General features: G+C 34.5%; 2 protein-coding genes across 3 annotated transcripts in view; both read left to right on the forward strand.

Annotated features, from left to right (window-relative positions):
- Positions 1-3,194, forward strand: part of LOC133845601 (uncharacterized) — a 90,163-nt gene extending 86,969 nt beyond the window's left edge. The window contains 2 exon segments of the mRNA XM_062280098.1: positions 1,410-1,588; positions 1,664-3,194. Of these exon segments, the coding sequence (XP_062136082.1) occupies positions 1,410-1,588; positions 1,664-1,969 (485 nt within the window). The 3' untranslated portion in view covers positions 1,970-3,194.
- A 6,544-nt stretch (positions 3,195-9,738) lies between these two features.
- On the forward strand, positions 9,739-15,866 carry LOC133844437 (uncharacterized). Of its 2 annotated transcripts, none has more exons than XM_062278420.1 (4): positions 9,739-10,099; positions 10,426-10,642; positions 10,710-10,822; positions 13,094-15,866. In XM_062278420.1, exons 2-4 carry the CDS (start codon positions 10,436-10,438, stop codon positions 15,720-15,722), a joined length of 2,949 nt encoding a protein of 982 aa, XP_062134404.1. In that variant the 5' UTR covers positions 9,739-10,099; positions 10,426-10,435; the 3' UTR covers positions 15,723-15,866. The 2 variants fall into 2 exon arrangements, with proteins under 2 accessions (XP_062134404.1, XP_062134403.1); XM_062278419.1 differs by having other exon boundaries at positions 9,740-10,099; positions 10,698-10,822.
- The last annotated feature ends 3,345 nt before the right edge of the window (positions 15,867-19,211 follow it).

Consider the following 19,211-nt stretch of genomic DNA (forward strand, 5'->3'; position numbering starts at 1 on the left):
ATACTGCTTAGCCAATTTAACAAATACAAAATCCTTACATGTGTTATTTATTTACAAAATATACCAGTCAATGAATTAGAGCACGCCCATCAGCAAGTGATTTTCGCCATATGAAATGGTTCGGGTAATTATATTATAAATTAAATGTATACCTTATTAAGGTTTATTTCTTTATTTATAATAGTTACACATAGTTAATATCAACACTTACTTATTTCAAAAGCACTAGCTGGCCTTCGGCTTACGTTATTAAGATAATTTTGATAAATATATGGTTGGGTAGAATACAAACGTAGTTTTCTAATTCATTTGAAATTTCTTCCATTTCCAACAAAATGTTAATTAGATTATTTTTCGTTTGAACTTATATTACTTTGAACACGCCATACTCATTCAATTTTAGAAAATTTTGCTCTAATCAAATTAAAAATCGCACCAATGACCAAGCTTTCACCCTTGGGCTGCTACCATTTTTGTAGAGCCAACTGAGCTAAGGGTAAATGTCCTTATATAGGGATATACAACAGATATTTTAGTGTGAGATACTGCCATTTTGAGCACTGACTGTATTTAGTGCTTCAATAAATCAATCCCAGCAAATTTATTTTCTTTTCTCATGTTTATTTGTTCTTCTGTATTCCGTTTCAAAAATAACAACAACTCAATCAACGTGTATGTTTCGATAGACACATCAACATAGCCTTCAATCTTAATTTAACCATGAACTTTTTTCAATATTTTAATGAAAAAAAAAGGGATTTTCTTATGTAGACTTTGTTATTAGCAAAACTTAAAAGAATGTGTGACGACTTCATCTTATTGATTTCTCTAAAAACTGAGAGATAAAATTTATCATTAATGCCACCTTAGTTCACTTTGCGTGCTTGATTAAATTTGACTTTGTCTGATTTGCACCCTTGTTATTTCGTCAATTTAACATTCTCAATAATAAAATGTGCCTAACGAGAGGTGCACTTGTGCCTAATTGGATCTTTACAGTGTTGTGGCATGTGGAGAAAACCAAAACTGACATGTGACCCAAAAAAAAGTTGAGCGATTTGGTTCGTTTGTTTTTAGCAAAAACTTCTTAATGAAGATTCGGTGTTTTTAAGAACTTTGCGTTTGACGACATGTTGTTCACTACTTCCTTTTATTTGTCAGTTCACTGGGTAACCTTAACTGGCCCCATTTTGTTTGTGATACGATTTTAATTAGTGACTATTGTGTGGCTATTAAACTTTTCGCCGATGCGAGGGCACAAATGTATCTGAAGGGTGGCTTTGATAAAATATAAATTTTCTTTGAACTAATTACGACTTTGTACAAAAACAGAACAGCTAATTGGCAACAGCGATATGGAAAATAATTTCATAATCGTATTAACAATTCGTTAACTTTTCTCTTTACAGGGGCACCTACAGTTGTTGCCTTAAATGCCACACCCGTGGCTTATCCTGGCTCACCTCTGCATCTTAACGTGGAGTTTTGTGCTAATCCTCCAGCACATGCAGCTCGTTGGTTGCATGGGGATCGAGTGTTCACACCAGGAAATCAATATGGCAGCACAGTTCTGGCCTATTCGGTTAAGGTACATATTGAAAAAAAAAGAGATTTATTTGATTTATTCGTGTAATTTTGTACATTGTTGTATATTTTCATGTAGGATCTGCCAACTCCATACTGTAAAGAGGCGCGGTTGACATATGTCAGCATGCATGAACGTGTGCCACGAACTTTCTATTTTATAGTATCGACACCTGGTGGCGTTGCTGAGGCTGTCTTCAATGTCAACTTTACGAAACGCAACCGGCAAATGTCCAACACCATCGACGATGACGAAGAGGAGGAGCTCAACAGACCCGAACAAATACATTTCCCTGTTTTCAGCAATAATACTGCGAGTGAACAGAGACTTGAGCTTACACTTGCGTTAACACTATTTAGTATATCGCTGCTTCAATGCCAATAGCTTTAAGATTTTTAGCGTGATAGACCAAGCAAACCAGTAGCCAAAGAGATAAACTGAGTGACTGAGGGAATTACTTACTTACTCGTACAGTGTGCTCCCATGTGTGTGTTTTTTGAGGTGTGAATGAAATAAGAGGAAGAGAGAGAGAGAGAAAGAGAAAGAGATGGCGCGCAAAATAATGCCGACTCTGTATGAATGCAAGTCACAACAACACTTTCTACTATTAACTACCCACAAACTATATCTATTCATCAGCTATAAATGTATCTTTATATGATGCTGCCACCACTACTACTATTTATTATTATAACGGTATATATTTACTTACGTGTAACCGATTGGCAAAAGTATCAAAATGAAATGTAGCATCTTGAATACTTAAGCTATGGGCCTCCATCTATCTATCTATCGAAAAGGGTGTGCACATTATATGTAGGTGTCTAAGTTGTCACATTAACCCTCTTAGTCTTTATCCAACGCAATTATCCTCACCGCCTCCCATCGCCTAGTATCATCACCCTTTTAACATACGTATACATAATATTTATACTAAATTTGTAGCGTGTAATTATTATTGTGACTGTATCAGTGTATGTGTGTGTATGTATTTTAAAAATCGAAGTAGCGCAGCGCTTAACTTGAAAGCCCATAAAAAAAGGGAATTAATACAAAAACAACAACATCAACAACAAAAATGAGAATGTTTTTATCTATTGTTAAAAGTTGAACCATAATTATTATACTTTAAGTTCCTTTTTGAAGAAAATAAGCAAAGTGACTGATTTTTTTAATATATATTTTGAGTCAATGAAAGATTTATAGAACTAATGATGAGAGATGTTAAAATTTACTTTATGAATAATGCAAATGAAAGGCAAAATAAAACCTACCAGGTACGAACAAATTCCTTCCATTTCGATTTTCACGTATTTGAACATGTAAGAATATAAGAAGCCATAAGTACATAATCGATAGAGTTTAATATATGAATGTTTCAAGTATATGTATGTATTTTTTTATCATTAAATAAACTCTTCTTTTTTTATTGGTATTCAATTGAAACAATGTCAAATTATAGGTTTTATGTTTTGTTTTGTCTGTAATTAATTTTTCATCATTTACAAGGACCAAGCACTCTTGAAATCTTATTAACATTAATTGATTTATTATAACAAATTATGGAATACTTGATTCATCATAATGGCAATATATAAAAAAAAACAAAGGTTATAAACGCATATGGATATTAGCTCCAAAGTACCCTCCACACTTACGAAATGTAAATACATGTTTTGAAGTAACAAAAAAAAAAACAAAAAACATAATAACTAGTGCAAAAAAACTAACTTATTATAAGTATATCAAGTGTTAAGCGTTGTTTGTAAAGGGAAGACCAACAAATATGTCAAAATTAAAAATAATTTAAGATCATAAAACTAAAATAGTAAATGGATGCAAGAACAAACAATACCACAGCAAATTCACATATTTATTCGTAAATGCCATGAAATATCAAAACAAAAGTAAAATCTGTGCTCTATTGTAAAAATAACTCAATAAATAATCTACAATTACATATAGAGCGAAGTGTTTTAATGTACTATGTATAAAACTACAGCTTTTGTAATTTATTTCATAGATTATCTTGGCTAAGAATGCTTTGTTCGTGCCATATAATTACATATTAATACCTAAGAGATATGTAAATGTAAAAAACAAAAACAAAAAAGAAAAGAAAAGAAACAACACTTAGAAGAACGAAACGCCAATTTAAACAAACTTCTAAACGGTTTACGCAGAATTCTAAGAATTCGGCTTCACAATAAAAATCAAAGATGAGATTATTACTTCAGGCAATTATTATTTTAATCAAACGAAATATGCCAATAAACATTTTTTAACGAATGAAAGGATTGAAGTGAAATCTTAAAAGTTGAGTTGAGATTTTTTGTTTATATGTATTATTATAAACGAAATTTGCGAAATGTATTACAAAAGCAAACACAAACACGTCGTCATGTTAACTAACAAAATTAGTTATTAACAAATTATGGTATTATATAAATATTTATGTATATACATACATATATATATTACATATTACAAAGAGTGGTCAAATGCATATTATATTTAATATATACATCATAATAATTATTATAATAATATTTGAAAAATATTATTTATTTATAACGAGAGGGCATAAAACAAACAAACAAACAAACAAACGAACAAAAATTCATTCATAATTTTTAGTACCTAAGAGAAAACTACATCCCAAATAAATATGTGGCAAAATAATTTTAAAGGCATATGTACTATATGTATTATGAAAGTAAATCCCGCAATACATTTGTAGTGCAAGGTGCAAACTGTTTGATAACAATGAAAGTATGAGGATACAATAAGTGAAGATTTAGTCATAGGCCCAATATAATGACAACCACCAAATAAACTTGCAAAAATCTCAACATTGATTGATCAAGCAGAACACAGAATAAAAATATATAACGAACAAAAACAACAAACAAACTTATTGCCTCATTTATTTGTAAAAGTGAGGAGTTTAATAAAAGGCCAAACAAAAAACAAAAATCTGTTAGACTTAAGCAGAAAATCTGTAAAAGAATCTAATACATTTACATGATTACACAAAAATGCAACAGATGAAATAGCCAATTTAACGTGAAGCGAAAGAAATAAAATACATAATGAACATGAAATCAAAATAAAAATGAAGAAATACTATACAAGATTTGAGATGTTTTACAAATTTTTAGATATGTCAATAGACAACATATGTCTATTTGTTTCCTCTACTTAAACTATAAGCCCGACTTCTCCAATGCTCTGATACTACGAGCTTACCGATGAGGTAAAAAATGATGTGTTAATGGTGTTGATGAAGGCTTTGGTCTACGCACGAAGAATAATATTGGCATATTCTGAAGTGGAGAAACATTTTCATTTAAAAAAAGCAGCCGGGTGAGTTTACTTTCTGTACACTATCTAAACCCGCGATGGATATTCGCTTCAAGTTTGTTAGAACGCCTAATTTAGCCAAATGATATGTATCTTATATAATTTATATATACATATATATCATATATACATATTTCTTATATGGCGACATTCATCAGTTTTTTTTTCAGGTTGATATTGATGTACAGATTCGCACAACAAAAGCTGCAGTCGAGACTGACAGACTTTGAGATATCCGCTTCAAATTTCAAAAAAATAAACTATAAAAAAATAAAAGCAACACAGTCTGGTATTATTCTAAAAATTTACCTAATTCCGAAGACTATATATCGATATACTACTATGTTCAAAATATACCAATTTAATTTAAAATCTACCAAATTGTCAAACACGACAACTGAGACCCGACTGCAGCAGCCATTTCTTATTAAATTTTTATTTGATCAAAAAGCTCTAGCTTTACTTAATCTGCGTGCAACAATAACAAGTGCTTTCGAAATAAAATTAGATCTTTATCCCCTATAGTCTCTGAGAATTATGTGTTAATACGGACTGACGAAGAGACACGCAAGACTAGATGCCTACTTCAGAGATTTTATGCGCAAACTAGAAAAGATCCTGTTGCAATAGTTATACTTCTCAGAATGTGGTTACTAAAAAGGAAAGGTGACGATAAAATATTGTAAGATGGCAGGCTGAAGGTTGAACGGCAGCTTATTATTTAGCAAAGACACTGGTGTTATGCTCTGAGTAATTCAAAGGAATCCGGTTTTCTTTTCGAGCAATGGCCCAAAGCGATGTTAGCTTCGGTTTTTGACTCTGCACCTTGCAGTGAAGTGGCCAGTTGCATTAGTTGAACATCGAGAGTACAATGACTCCGCAAAGGCTGAATGTTCACTACTAGTCCCAACATGACTGCATTGAGCTGCGGCTGAGCTGCAACTACTGCTACATTTCTTGGCCTGCACACTTGGCCATGCAACCTGTTTTCTGACAAAAATCACCAGCCATCATCAATGGCAATGATAAAAACGACAGTAAACTTGCCTGAAAAGTTAGCAGACGAATAGCCGGTTTGCCGCACTAATGACTATCAAATAGCTAAGGCTCCATACATCAGTTAGCGGAGGCAATTCATCGATTCTCTTCGGTCCATACTCCGCATATATATGGTAGGATTGACGGTTCGTCGACTTTGTTGACAAGAACTAATCAAAATTTATTTTGGAAGTCCTAACGATACAAAGTTAGCCAAACTGAGAAACCAATCAAAGTCTTACAAATCTCAAAGTCGCACGTGGCAATAACGCGGCGAAAAGTATTTTCCACAAATGAAGAATTGGTTTGGAAACCACAACCATCCGTAATCGCAATGGCAATTGCAATTGTTGTGTGAATTTCTTTTAAATGTTGCCACAACCAAACTCATATACCGACTGCACAAGTTTGGCTCCGCTTCGTACATATTTCACTTGTTTATTGCCTTGGCTTAAACTTACAGATTAAAGAGACAGAAAGAAAAAATGCAAAAACTACAATTGAATTGGCCGCTTTTGGGTGGGAATACCGCCACCAAAGCAGGAGATTGCAACACATACTTTCCGGTCAGATATTACGCTGACGAAATTAGTTGGTGATTTCTGGTGAAATTGCCGGATTTGATTATATGGGAAGTGATTAGTGGTATCAATTGAATGGGCAATGATGAAGTGAAGTTAAATTTAATCAATAATCAAAGTGAAAATGCAGGTACTTTTTAGTACTAATTTATGAATTCGTTACTCCTAAATTGCAAATAAACTAATACCTTAAAATGAATAAAGTCAACGAGCCAGGAAAATATTCGATGAAAATTTAGCATAAATAAATATGATCATTCATTTAATCTTTTCTTATTATTCACATTAGAAGCTATTGCATATGTTAATTGCTGTATTATTTTCAAAACGAAAAATCAATCGAGCATTGCTTTACTTTAATATTAGCCTCACTTTAAAATAATGAAACTTTATCAAATTGAGCTTGCAAAGAAAGCCAGTGACTTACAGCAACTTTAAATGTTGACAATTGATTTAATGTTCTCGTTTCTTGTCCATTGATGTGAAGCTCATTGGCTCACGCTCAAATAATATTTCATACATTTTTATGAAATTTCACAGTTCAATTAATTCATTTGAATTTTAACTTCATTTTCCAATTTACTTCACACACTTTAACGAGCAATGCAAAATCACCGATGGCGAGACAGTGTGAAATGAAAAATACAAAATAAATCGCATCAACAGAACTGAAGTGCGAGGGCTCGTACAATAATTGTTAACGTAAAATTAAAAATGGTTTTTGATTGATTGCGTATAATTGGAGTTTGGTTTGAGTTCGACCATCGACAGTCATTGTAATTACCTTTTGACTCATTTTGTTTACCCTGCACACTTAATTAGTAAGCTAAATGGGTGGTTTGAGCCATTCACAATTGTCAAACAGTCGCAGTCATTTTTCGATTCGTAAAGCCTTTTGCAAATACGATGAATAAGTAACAGATGAGGAATTAAACAATTTCCCTTAAATATGTTTCAAACATTTTGCAGTAAGTTTGCTAAAAATAGGTATATAAGTTAATCTTCATTGTGCACCAATTTCAGTTCACTATTTATTTAACCAATCTCAATTTATGAACAAGTACCTCATTGACCGCACTTAACAAGTTTGCCTTAATTATCTTTTAATAAGTAAGCCGGATACTGGTAAGTAAAGGAAGTCGTATAGTGAACACCGCATTTCTTTTAAATTATTTCAAGCTAAACTATAAGTCTAAGCCTTAGCTGTGTTGCATAATCCAAAGCTCGCACTATTTAAACATAGTTGTCCAGCTTTTTACTGTTGGTTTCCGGAAATGCTGAGCAAATATCATACAAAATTGGTTACTACCATTTTCACTTCTGCCATGACAAAAATGACATTTTAAATGCTGCATTTATAGAACATTTCGTATTTTGAAAAAATATTTTATTCAGTTTAAAGTCACTTTAAATCTTGCTCAGCTACAAGACCATATTCCTTGCTTGAAAAAAAGTGAAAATGCTGAAAAATATTCCGTTTGTCGATGCCATAATATATCTATATATTCAGAGTCAACAAAAATAAGGCATATTCATGTTTGCTATCAGTTTATTCAAATAAAAAAATGTTTTAAATACAAACTTTGCTTTTTACGAGAGCCTTTTTAATGTTCGGCTTTCAATTTAAATTTATTTATATTTACATGTTGTCTATTTCTATTTGTGTATGAAAATTCAATCGATATTAGGTAGATCGATTACAATCAAAGCTTGTCTATAACATTCTGTCTCACTTTTATTAATATTCATGTTGTCCATCAATTAAATAATGCTAAAAAGGTATTTAGTAATTTGTGGTTGCTAGTTTCATAAAAAACAAGTAAGAAAGTTACAGTCGAGTGTGCTCGACTGTGAGATACCCGCTACCCATTTTAAATAAAGGCAAAATATTGCGGTATCATTTTCAAAATATACCGAAAATACTAAAAAAAATACTAAAAAATATACCAAATGGTATATGTGGTATATCGATATAGTACCGCATTCAAAATATACCATAGACGGCACAATGTACCAGATTGTCGGCCAAAGCAACTCAGACCCCTAGTAAGTAGGAGTTTTTTCCCATACGAAAGTATTTCTTTAATAACTTCCACAATTTTTATCTGATCGCAACCAAATTTTCAGGAATCATAATTATTACAGTAATTATTGCATATACCAAAATTCGTGACTCTAGCTTTAAAATTACGCTTGTTATTCGATTTTTTGATTTGCGGGGCGGAAGTGGGCGTGGCAAAATTTGAAACAAACTTGATCTGCGTGCAAACATAACAAATGCTGTCGAAAAAAAATTATAGCTCTATCTCTTATAGTCTCTGAGATCCAGTGTTTCATACGGACGGACGGACAGACGGACAGACACACAGACGGACAGACGGACAGACGGACAGACGGACAGACGGACATGGCTATATCGACTCGGCTGTTGACGCTGATCAAGAATATATATACTTTATAGGGTCGGAGATGCCTCCTTCTACCTGTTACATACATTTCCTGCCGGCACAAAGTTATAATACCCTTCTACCCTATGGGTAGCGGGTATAAAAACCTCACATTATTAATGAGCTCATAAATTGAATAGCAAAACCAAATGGCATTTGAGCATAAAAAGGTGGAAGCACTAGCGTAATACATGCGATAATCGTAACTTCAAAACTGCATGGGTTAGCTAAAAAAAAAACTAAACAAAGCTGCTAAAAAGGCAACAAATGTAAAGTCATTGCAGTCAAGGGCGATCCACGCTACCAAATTCCAATGGCAAGGGCTTTCACTTTGAGCACGCTCACACAACTGGCGAAAAAAAACCAGTTGCAGAGTTTTCCCGCATATATTTTCGCCAGGGTCAATGCTGCCGTAGAAAACCAAAACAAAAAAATGTCACTGCGGCAGAGCAAATGAGCCATGCTTTGGCAACATCGAGTAACGAGTAAAAGACATTAAGAGAGTGAGAGGCGGCAGCAGGTTGAGCTTGCGTCATCGCTGGATGGACAAGTTTGGTGCTACAGTTTAAGGATCGACAGTCGCGGCTGTTGCATTAACGACTGCCAACGACAACAACGACGACGACAACAACGACAACGACGACAACGACGACGACAACTTAAGCAACGACTACGACTTCAGCTTCAAAACTGACGACGATCGAAAAGAAAACGAAATGCGCGATCCATCGAGGTTTCACTTTCATTCGCATCGTAAACACGCAGCTGACAGGGTCGCAAACGTTGTGTCCTCCCCCAGCATGAGCGCGTAGAAGAAAGTGATCGGAGAGTGCGAATATTTGAAGATTCGACAGTGCTTCAATTCGAATAGTTTTGCTGTGCGTCGGATTAAGTTATGCTTTAAAAGTATCAAGTGAGCCTAATTTGGAAACGCTAAAAATACATTTGTTTTGCTATTTAAAATGTTTACAATTTGCAACGCTTAAAGAAGTGATTCAAAGTGCATCTTGACTGCGTGGTTGTAAACATTAATATTCGGACCCTGCAATTTTACTGTTTCAGCTGTCCATATTTAATGGATGCAGGTAAATAAATATGTTTTATATAAGAGAGTGTAATCTAAAAAGATTTTACATTTTCTGGATACAAATTAATATCTAATTAATCAACAAAGATTTTAATTTTATTGCTTATCATCTTCCTTATTGAGAAAGTTTTACTAAGACTTTAAAATTCTCTTATTACATAAGCAATCATTATTAGGGATATGACAACACATTTTTAAAAATTTTAACAATTATAAAACCACATTGGAAACTGCAAAGATTGGATAACATTTGGAACTTACTTAATGTGGGCTATTGTTAAATATATATTTTTGTTTTAAACTAAACCGATATTAATTCCATAGGGCCCTTGCTATGTGGCATCAACTACAACTGTTAGCAGTGGCATCGGCTGTATTGGGCGTCTGCCTGTTTGTTATGCCAGAAGTAACACACGCTTCTGAGGCAACAACTAATGCGGTGCCACGCCTCTTTCCACAACCACCAGGACCACAGAATGCGACAACCCCAAAGAGCTTTGACAGCAAAGATGGTGACTTATTGAGTGGCAGCGACAAGGATGTATGTTTAAAATTCCTGAAAGATTTTGAGAGGTAATGAGAGGTCTTTTTGACAGCTGAATTCGCAGAGAGACAGACATTTCGGAGTTATCGAGGACCAGTACTTTGACAGTGCATTACTAGGGGAAGATGAGCATAAACATGTGAGCGTGGACCAAATTGCAGAGCCAGGACCTTTAAGGTATGTATGTTATTCCTTGAGTGATAAAAGAATCGCAATTATAAAAAGAAAGAATGCAATTATCGCTGGCTGACTGTGGGCAACCATTTCAAATTATTGTTAGAAATGTAGCTAATTCGCGATATGACGATATATCTTTAAAATATATTAATAGTCCCTTAATAATATGTATGTTCTCGGGGAAGTGCTTTAAAATTGTTTGCAAATCAATCATGGATTCCACAGAAATTAACTCAACTAAATTTCAATGGAGCTTTATTTTAGTAAACCGGACCAATTGCTCTCAAATTAGAGTTTTCTCAAGAAAGTTGATCCATTTAATCTATAATATTTAAGTTTTCAGCCCCCTCAAACTTTTTCAATAACAGTATTTCCAAAATAGCGTTCAATTACATTTGTACGATAAAATATTATACAACAAAATTGAAAATGACTGCCGATCTTTATAGTAAAAAAGCAGCCCTACACTACAAATTAATTTTATGAACGTTGAGTGGACCGTTTCATATTTATAAGTACGAGTAAATAAAAGTGTTGCATGATTCTGCTAGACTTTTCCATTTAACTATTTTTCCCAACAATCTTCTGAATTGTGGTTACTTTTCCCATGGCATTATTATGCAAATATAAACTTCCTATTTCATAAAATTTTTTTTTTTTAAATATATATTCATTATACAAAAAAACAAAACATTATAGGATTATTAAAATAATTTAAAAAAAAACCGAACTTTTTCAAGCCCACTTCTGACGAGCATTTGTTACGTAGCCATTTTGCACGACGGGAAAGTTGGTCATTAAGTTCTAGTTTGTGATTAACTTCGTTTGGGCTTACTTCGTGTTTAAGCCCCAAGTTCCAAACCTTTTTGTTATGTTACTTTAATTTTTGGTAACAATTAACAAAAAAAATAGCAAATAATGGCATTCATAAGGCATAAGAATAGTGTTGACCCACGCAAAAAAATTAAAGCGCGTTCTATTCCCTCAGTTGGCTTCAAAATTATATGCGCTCAAAAAGTGCACGTCTGCTTTAATAAAAAGCCGGAAAACTCGAAAATCTAGCGAAAAGCTTGATTGGCAAAAAAACTCATTCGAATTAGCAATGCACAAAACAAATTGAGTGAATCCGAATGCAAAGCCGATTTGCTTAGAGTACTCACGTACTACGTGGAAACGGAGAAAAACGAAACGAAAAAGTGAAAATAGGAACATTTTTTAGGGTAGAAGAAAAGTATTATAATTTTATTCCTACCAGAAATGTATGCATCAAACAGAAGGAACTATCTTCGACCACATATATGTATATATTCCTGATGAGCCATTATAAATCTACCATTTTCAACGAAAATCAAGTTTTGTTTTTGTACATTTTTAATGAAATAGAATATCGATATACCAAACATTTATATATGAGTATTTGATCAGTATCTTTTTTTGCTTTATTTTAACGCAAATACGACGTTCGTTTGACATTGTTTTGCTTTCATTGGAATTGGTTAGCGGGTATCTCACTGTCCGCACACGCGACGATAGGATTCTTTTCTTGCTTTTAATGCATTCGAAAATCAAACCGAATATTACCTTAAAATATTTATTTATATTGAAGTGTAGTTACGAAGCTGCGAGGAGACTTACAAAAAGTTGAACACTAATTGCGTTTATGTAACCAAAACAAACCATGCAAAAAAAAATAAAGCAATTCAAATGTTGTCTCATTTTTATTAACATTCGTTGTTTCATATATTATATTTATTTAGAAATACGTTGACGAAATTCATCCACATTTTTCATGAATGCAACGACCTTCGAATCTTGCTTCGCTTAATGCCATAAAAACTACTTAAATTATCCGGTAGTTTAACAATTTTATCAGAACAATAAGAGCTTTTGATTTTTATCTTTTTACAACATTAGTAATTTTCAGAATTTGTTAAATCTACATTCATAAATCGTGATGAAATACAATTATTTAGGTGCAAAAATGAAATTACAACGCGAGCAATGATAATTATTTAAAGCAAAGCTAAAGATGAAATATTATTTGCTAACTATTTTCTTATTAAACTTTACAGAAACTTTTCCACTACTAATTAAATTCCTAGACATCAACAAATTATTAAACAACATATATGTAAATTAACTGTCAATTCGATGGCCTTAGTTGCTAGCATTCTCTTTCTTTTTAGTTATTATATTATTCTGTATAATAATTAACATGTAAATAAATAAATAAATAATATTTGCTAACTATTTTCTTATTAAACTTTACAGAAACTTTTCCACTACTACTACTCATCCGCAGACGAACGGTCATGGATATATTCAATTTGACATAAATGATGAACAACCCGAGGAAGCTGCATCAAAGGATTTGGACGAACAAAGTAACTCAAAGAAAAGCACAGTGCAGGATGTACTTTCTAGTCTATTCCCCGATGGATTTTCTAATATATTTCGATTTATGGGGAGTGAGCCAGATGCTAAAACTTCCTCAGAAATGCCCAAGGTCATAGAAACTACAACAAATACTCCCTTAATTGATAGATTTGTTGGTAAAACTAGCTCGACAACTAATGCACCATCGAAGAATGGAACATATTATAGCTACCAAACAACAGTGACGAGGGAATATCGTCGCGAAGTGCGTCCAGGACATACGCAAATTGTTGTTGAGAAGATAAGTAGTGCTGATAAACAACCAGTAAGCAGTAATCAAATATCTCAGAATGATCTGCTACTCATTAATCGCGCAGCTGTGACATCTCCAGTGCTGCCAAGCGTGCTGTTGCATCCCGAGATCGAGGATAATGAGACTCTCGTCGCTGCCGAGAGTGCACCCATTGTCATTCTAGGTCAACATGAATCCGACATAGACGAAGTCGAAGACATAGAGGATAATCAGATAGCCGAGACGCAAAACATGGAAGAGACGCATGTTTATCATCATCAAGAGCCAAACATCCAAACACACTCTTCTCTTCATCCTATGGAAAGCTACAGTCATCAGCATCAGCAAGGACCAGCCGAAAATCAGAAGTTTAATGTACATATTGACCATAACATATCTCCGGCCAAGAAGGAGGAAATAACAAAATCACATTCCCAACAAGTCTTGCATCAATATCAAGACCAGGAGGCTCCCTCCAGACAGTTCTTGAAAACTTTCAAGCCTGTCGTCTCTGGTAGTGCCGATGGACCCATATCGAAGGGTGTCTTTCATTATGAGTCCAGCAACCTGCCGCAACAACCTAATTGGAAACAAGCAAAGGAAGTCAACTATTATAAGGAGTATGATGACCGACATCATGATCAGTCCAACTCAAAGGGAATTCATTCCAAGTTGAACACAAAGGCAATTGCATCAACTTCTAAAGATGATGCTGCTCCAGGGCCGTCTAACTACGGTGGTCCCACCCCCAGTAGTCTATTATATATTACACTGACTCCTTCGCAGAATTCTCATACTAATCACGCAGATGAAAAGCCCTCTTTTCCAAAGCCACACGACTACGTCTCCGAAGCAGCTGCAGAGCCTTCTCAACATCATGTTCAGAAGGTTATCTCGCCTAAAGCCAACAATGCGGACACTCAGCTACTGGTTAAACCTAACGGATACACCTTCGTTGAGGTTCAAAAATCTGTAAACATTCACAACAAACTGATTACCGAGAAAGACGGGCAGTTGGTAGAAATGCATGAGACTATTTACAATCAGTTACCGTACCAACAGAAACCATTTACATCGAATTACAGCCCCAAAGAATATGTCTCTGGAGCATCAGAAGCCAAACCAGAATCTGCCAAGAATTACGATTCCTTAGCCACTCATCCCATCAATGTTGAGCAGTTGGAGTACGAGAGCTTACCACAAGAATCGACTAATCACGATGCTGATTCTGCATCGACAATTTCTCAAAACGCAATTCCATATTCCCCGCCAGTTGAACTAGTTGAAAAGATCGTCGATCGACCAGTTAAGGAAATTGTTGAGAAGCACATTCCCGTTCCATATGCTGTTCCCCAACCCATCGCTGTTCCAGTTCACTTTGAACACTACGTGGATCGCCCATATCCTGTGGAAACTATTGTCGAACAACCTATACCCTATCCCGTAGAGACAATAGTTGAAAAGATCGTCGAGAAGAAAGTGCCAGTCGAAGTGGAGCGCATTGTGGAGAAGCCGATAGAGAAGATTGTCGAAAAGTATGTAGATCGACCAATGGCTGTTCCAATTCATGTCCCTGTCGCTATCCATATGCCAATGCCACCAAGTCATTTGCCCATCTCAAACCTTGGACCACATCAAAATGCATTGCATCCGTGGGCTCATGCACAAGTTTCGCATATCCCACCCAAGGTGCTACAGAACTATTACACGCGTATGCTGAAAAAACTTTTGCCTTATTATAACTCCCCACAAAATGCTGCAGTGAACCAAGCACCAAAGTCACCAGTAAATTCGATAACAAAAGCAACGCCCTTGAAGCCTCCAATCAATCCAGTTCATGGTGATGCACCCAAGGTGGCCACTTTCAGTCTGGCTGACATGCGCTTCGATCTACGCCCACCGCCACCTCCCTCAGGTTCGACATGGTTACAGGGTGCCCGTTATATTTACAACACTTTGCCGGCGGACTTGTCAACAGCAGCGGCCTCTGCTCCTGTAAACATGGTCAAGTCGTACATAGGTCCAGTGCCAACGACAAGCACAAACCATGAGAACAACGGCAACGACTTTGATGAATTTAAACGTTGGCGAAGTGGCCATACTCTGAAGCGGAGTCCCGACTTTAGTCGCAATCTGCATATGGAATATGGATTTAAGCCACCGCTTGTGCCTTCGGTTGAGATTGACGACAAGGGCATGCCCTTGAAGCAACCGGATGCTGAAGTTCAGTAATGGAATCATTTTCATATGCTAAGAAGTGGATTAGAAAAGCGTGCCAAAACATATACAAATATAGCTATTATTATTTATACATATTATTTCAAAACCATTTAATAAATGTATATTATACCTGCCAGTTTTCCCGCAGAAACATTATTAATTTGTCGAAGTCTTTTTAATTCGACAACAAATCTTGAAACTAATAATACCTCTAAAGAAAAACAATCACAAATGAAGTGCTGCCTCCTTTTTTGAAAGCTGCATCACATGTCTCTCAACTCTATATGTCAATATTTATAGACACATAAACTTTAATGACTCGATACAAAAATTCTGATCTCCATCCTCAAATTGTCTTAAATTTCTTGGAACATTATTCATAATGTGTACTCCATTTGTAGTATTTAAATGAAAGCTAAGCTTGTTATGTGGACATTATTAAGAATATTAGATAAGCATTCCTACAAATGGTCAAGTTCTGTTTCTTGATTAACTTCCAAACATTTTTAAAATTGCGGAAGACTATAGTTACTATTGTCATTTTCGAGGGGGTAGGTGAGCTTGAATTTATTTTAACTAGGAATTGCTTTTTCGGTGTTAACGAAATGAAAAAATGTACATGCAATTAAAATACAACCTTTTAATTCCAAACAATTGAATGACCGAGGCTTCGGGCTAAACTGACTAGTATACATAAATTTAAAAGAGTTCTACGTTTAGTAATAAAACGTAATTTTTATACCCGCTACCCATAGGGTAGAAGGGTATTATAACTTTGTGCCGGCAGGAAATGTATGTAACAGGTAGAAGGAGGCATCTCCGACCCTATAAAGTATATATATTCTTGATCAGCGTCAACAGCCGAGTCGATCTAGCCATGTCCGTCTGTCCGTCTGTGTGTCTGTGTGTCTGTGTGTCTGTCCGTCTGTCCGTCCGTCCGTATGAACACCTAGATCTCAGAGACTATAAGAGATAGAGCTATAATTTTCGACAACATTTGTTATGTTTGCACGCAGATCAAGTTTGTTTCAAATTTATGCCACGCCCCCTTCCGCCCACGTAAATCAAAAAAAATCGAATAACAAGCGTAATTTTAAAGCTAGAGTTACGAATTTTGGTATATACAATAAATACTATAGTAGTTATGATTCCTGAAAATTTTGATCAGATAAAAATTGTCGAAGTTATTAAAGAAATACTTTTGTATGGGCAAAAACGCCTACCTACTAGGGCTCTTAGTTACTTTGTCTGACAATCTGGTATATTGTGCCGTCTATGGTATATCGATATACCACGTATACCATTTGGTATATTTTTGGTATTTTTGTAGTATATTTGGTATATTTTGAGAAATATAACGCAAAATATATTGCTTTTATTCAAAATGGGTAGCGGGTATCTCACAGTCGAGTACACTCGACTGTAGCTTTCTTACTTGTTATTTTATTGTTAAGAGTTCTCTTTATTTGTTGTTTTTTTTTTTCCTTAATGAAATTGACCTTTAACAAATTTAAATGCCATTTTAATGTATGATGCGAAAAATAAATGTAGGTCAAAAGTGTGAATTGAAGTATCACTGTCAGATGAAAGACAGTATAAATGAGATGAATTGCAGATTTTATAGACATCATTTCGAAGTTTTCAAGAGCGAGAAGGAAAGGCGCCAGGCACTTACAATTTTATAATTTATATGCAAATAAATAAAAATATTTTAACAATTCATACTGTATGAAAAAGCAAACACTACAAATTGTTCAAGTTGCTTGAAAACTCTCTGCTTGCAAACAACCTGTGAAATATATTTTCAGTCCACGCCACAACAGAAAACTTATACTATACACCAAAAACAACAATAATAAATGCAAAGCTTGTGCTATTGGCGACGTTGACGGTTTAAACTGTTCACTTTCAATAAGAAAAGAAAATGTCTATTCGGCTTTTTAAAATTGAAATGCACTTTGTATTACTGTTTCACTATCTAAAATATTTAATCTATTTGAGCTGAGTAAATTCAGATATATCCATCCGAGCTACTTACCAATATAACTTTAAGCTTAAATAAATAAATCAAAGTTTAACGATTTTTAAAACAAGATTACAAAAGCTTACAATTGAATCAACAACGCAACCAATTACTACAATTTAGATTGCTTCTAAAAAAATGTAAAAAAAAAATGTAATATATTTTATATTAGTCAATATTTTTTAAAAATACTGTTCGATACCTGCATCGTTTACATTTTGATCCTAAAAGTATGTAATTATTAAATAAGAAAATTACTCTTCCTAGTGCTCTCGACTGTTTCAATAAAATAAAAATAATATGAATGCGGTATCATCAGTAAAATATTTCAAATTAATATACCGATAAACACTAAAATATGCCAAAAATCATATTTAGTATTTCAAATATACAATACCAATACTAATCCGCATCTAAGGTTTAAAATATACATTCAATATTCATTTTCTAAATTTGATATGAAAAAAACGGTAAAAAAAAAAAACTTTACTTTTTTACATTTATGAATGGTTTGCTGTCGTTCCCAAAACACAATTCAAAGTTAAATATGTTTTTTATAAAAAAAAACAAAATTAAAATAAATATAATGTAAGATTTCTGTGTAAAGCAAATGTGAACAGGTCTTCGTAAGTCAGAACTTTTCTGTAGGTTTCTTACTTGTTTTTTTTCGTGTTTTTGTTTGGGTACGGTATGCACTCTCCAGCATGCTCTATTCCCTGCCCCGTTCGCATTGTCGGCCTTTTTCGGTTTGGCTGCCGCCGCTGCATGTCATTGTCAGGAACTGCCAACTCTGCGTTTGATATACGATTTGGATGTGTTGGCAAGCCGCCCAGTTGTCCAGCGGGCGGTAGGTTGCTCGCTCGAGTGATCGGGTATTTTTGGGTAGTTGGGTAGTTGGGTTGTTGGGTTGTTGGGTTGTTGGGCGACACTGCGAGAGACAAACGCAGTTGAACTGAAAATTGCATTTCCGCTTTGAAAATTGCGCACATTTCCGAATAAAAAAATATATAGGCATTTGCAGCAGCCGCCAAGGCGCGTCATCAAACAATTGCCAAAAATGTTCTATAAAGTGCGAAATAGGCAGGCTGTCTGCCAAAGAGGCCCTGACAATCCGGAAAGTGGCTCAGCAAACCACAAAAAACTTGTCGCCCAAAATGAACGCAAAAGTGTCAAAAGCACACACAAAGTGCGCGTGTAAAGTGGGTTTCGCTCCTTCTATAGAAAATACATACTTGCACAAACTATGTACATACCACAAGTTTGATTTTCCTATTTAAAAGCCCAAATATAACGCAATGTGAAAAAAGGATAAAATTACATCTTGACCCATACTTTGAAAATGAGTAACTTAGATAAATTACCTTTTTTCCTCCCCCGAAAGCAATTGAAATATTTAGTTAAGTAAATCTGAAAATCTCTCGTGGAATCTAGATTTACATCAACAAATTTTAATTCTTATCTATCAAAATTAAAAGATT

This window comes from Drosophila sulfurigaster, chromosome 3 (genome assembly GCF_023558435.1).
Source record: "Drosophila sulfurigaster albostrigata strain 15112-1811.04 chromosome 3, ASM2355843v2, whole genome shotgun sequence".
NCBI lineage: Eukaryota > Metazoa > Arthropoda > Insecta > Diptera > Drosophilidae > Drosophila > Drosophila sulfurigaster.

What these genes read in the sequence shown, in the direction of transcription:
- LOC133844437 (XM_062278419.1), top strand. Translation starts at nt 10,436, where the DNA reads ATGTGGCATCAACTACAACTGTTAGCAGTGGCATCGGCTGTATTGGGC. An exon ending in TGAGTGGCAGCGACAAGGAT is followed by an intron (nt 10,643 to 10,697) that starts GTATGTTTAAAA and finishes TCTTTTTGACAG; the next exon opens with CTGAATTCGCAGAGAGACAG. An exon ending in GCAGAGCCAGGACCTTTAAG is followed by an intron (nt 10,823 to 13,093) that starts GTATGTATGTTA and finishes TAAACTTTACAG; the next exon opens with AAACTTTTCCACTACTACTA.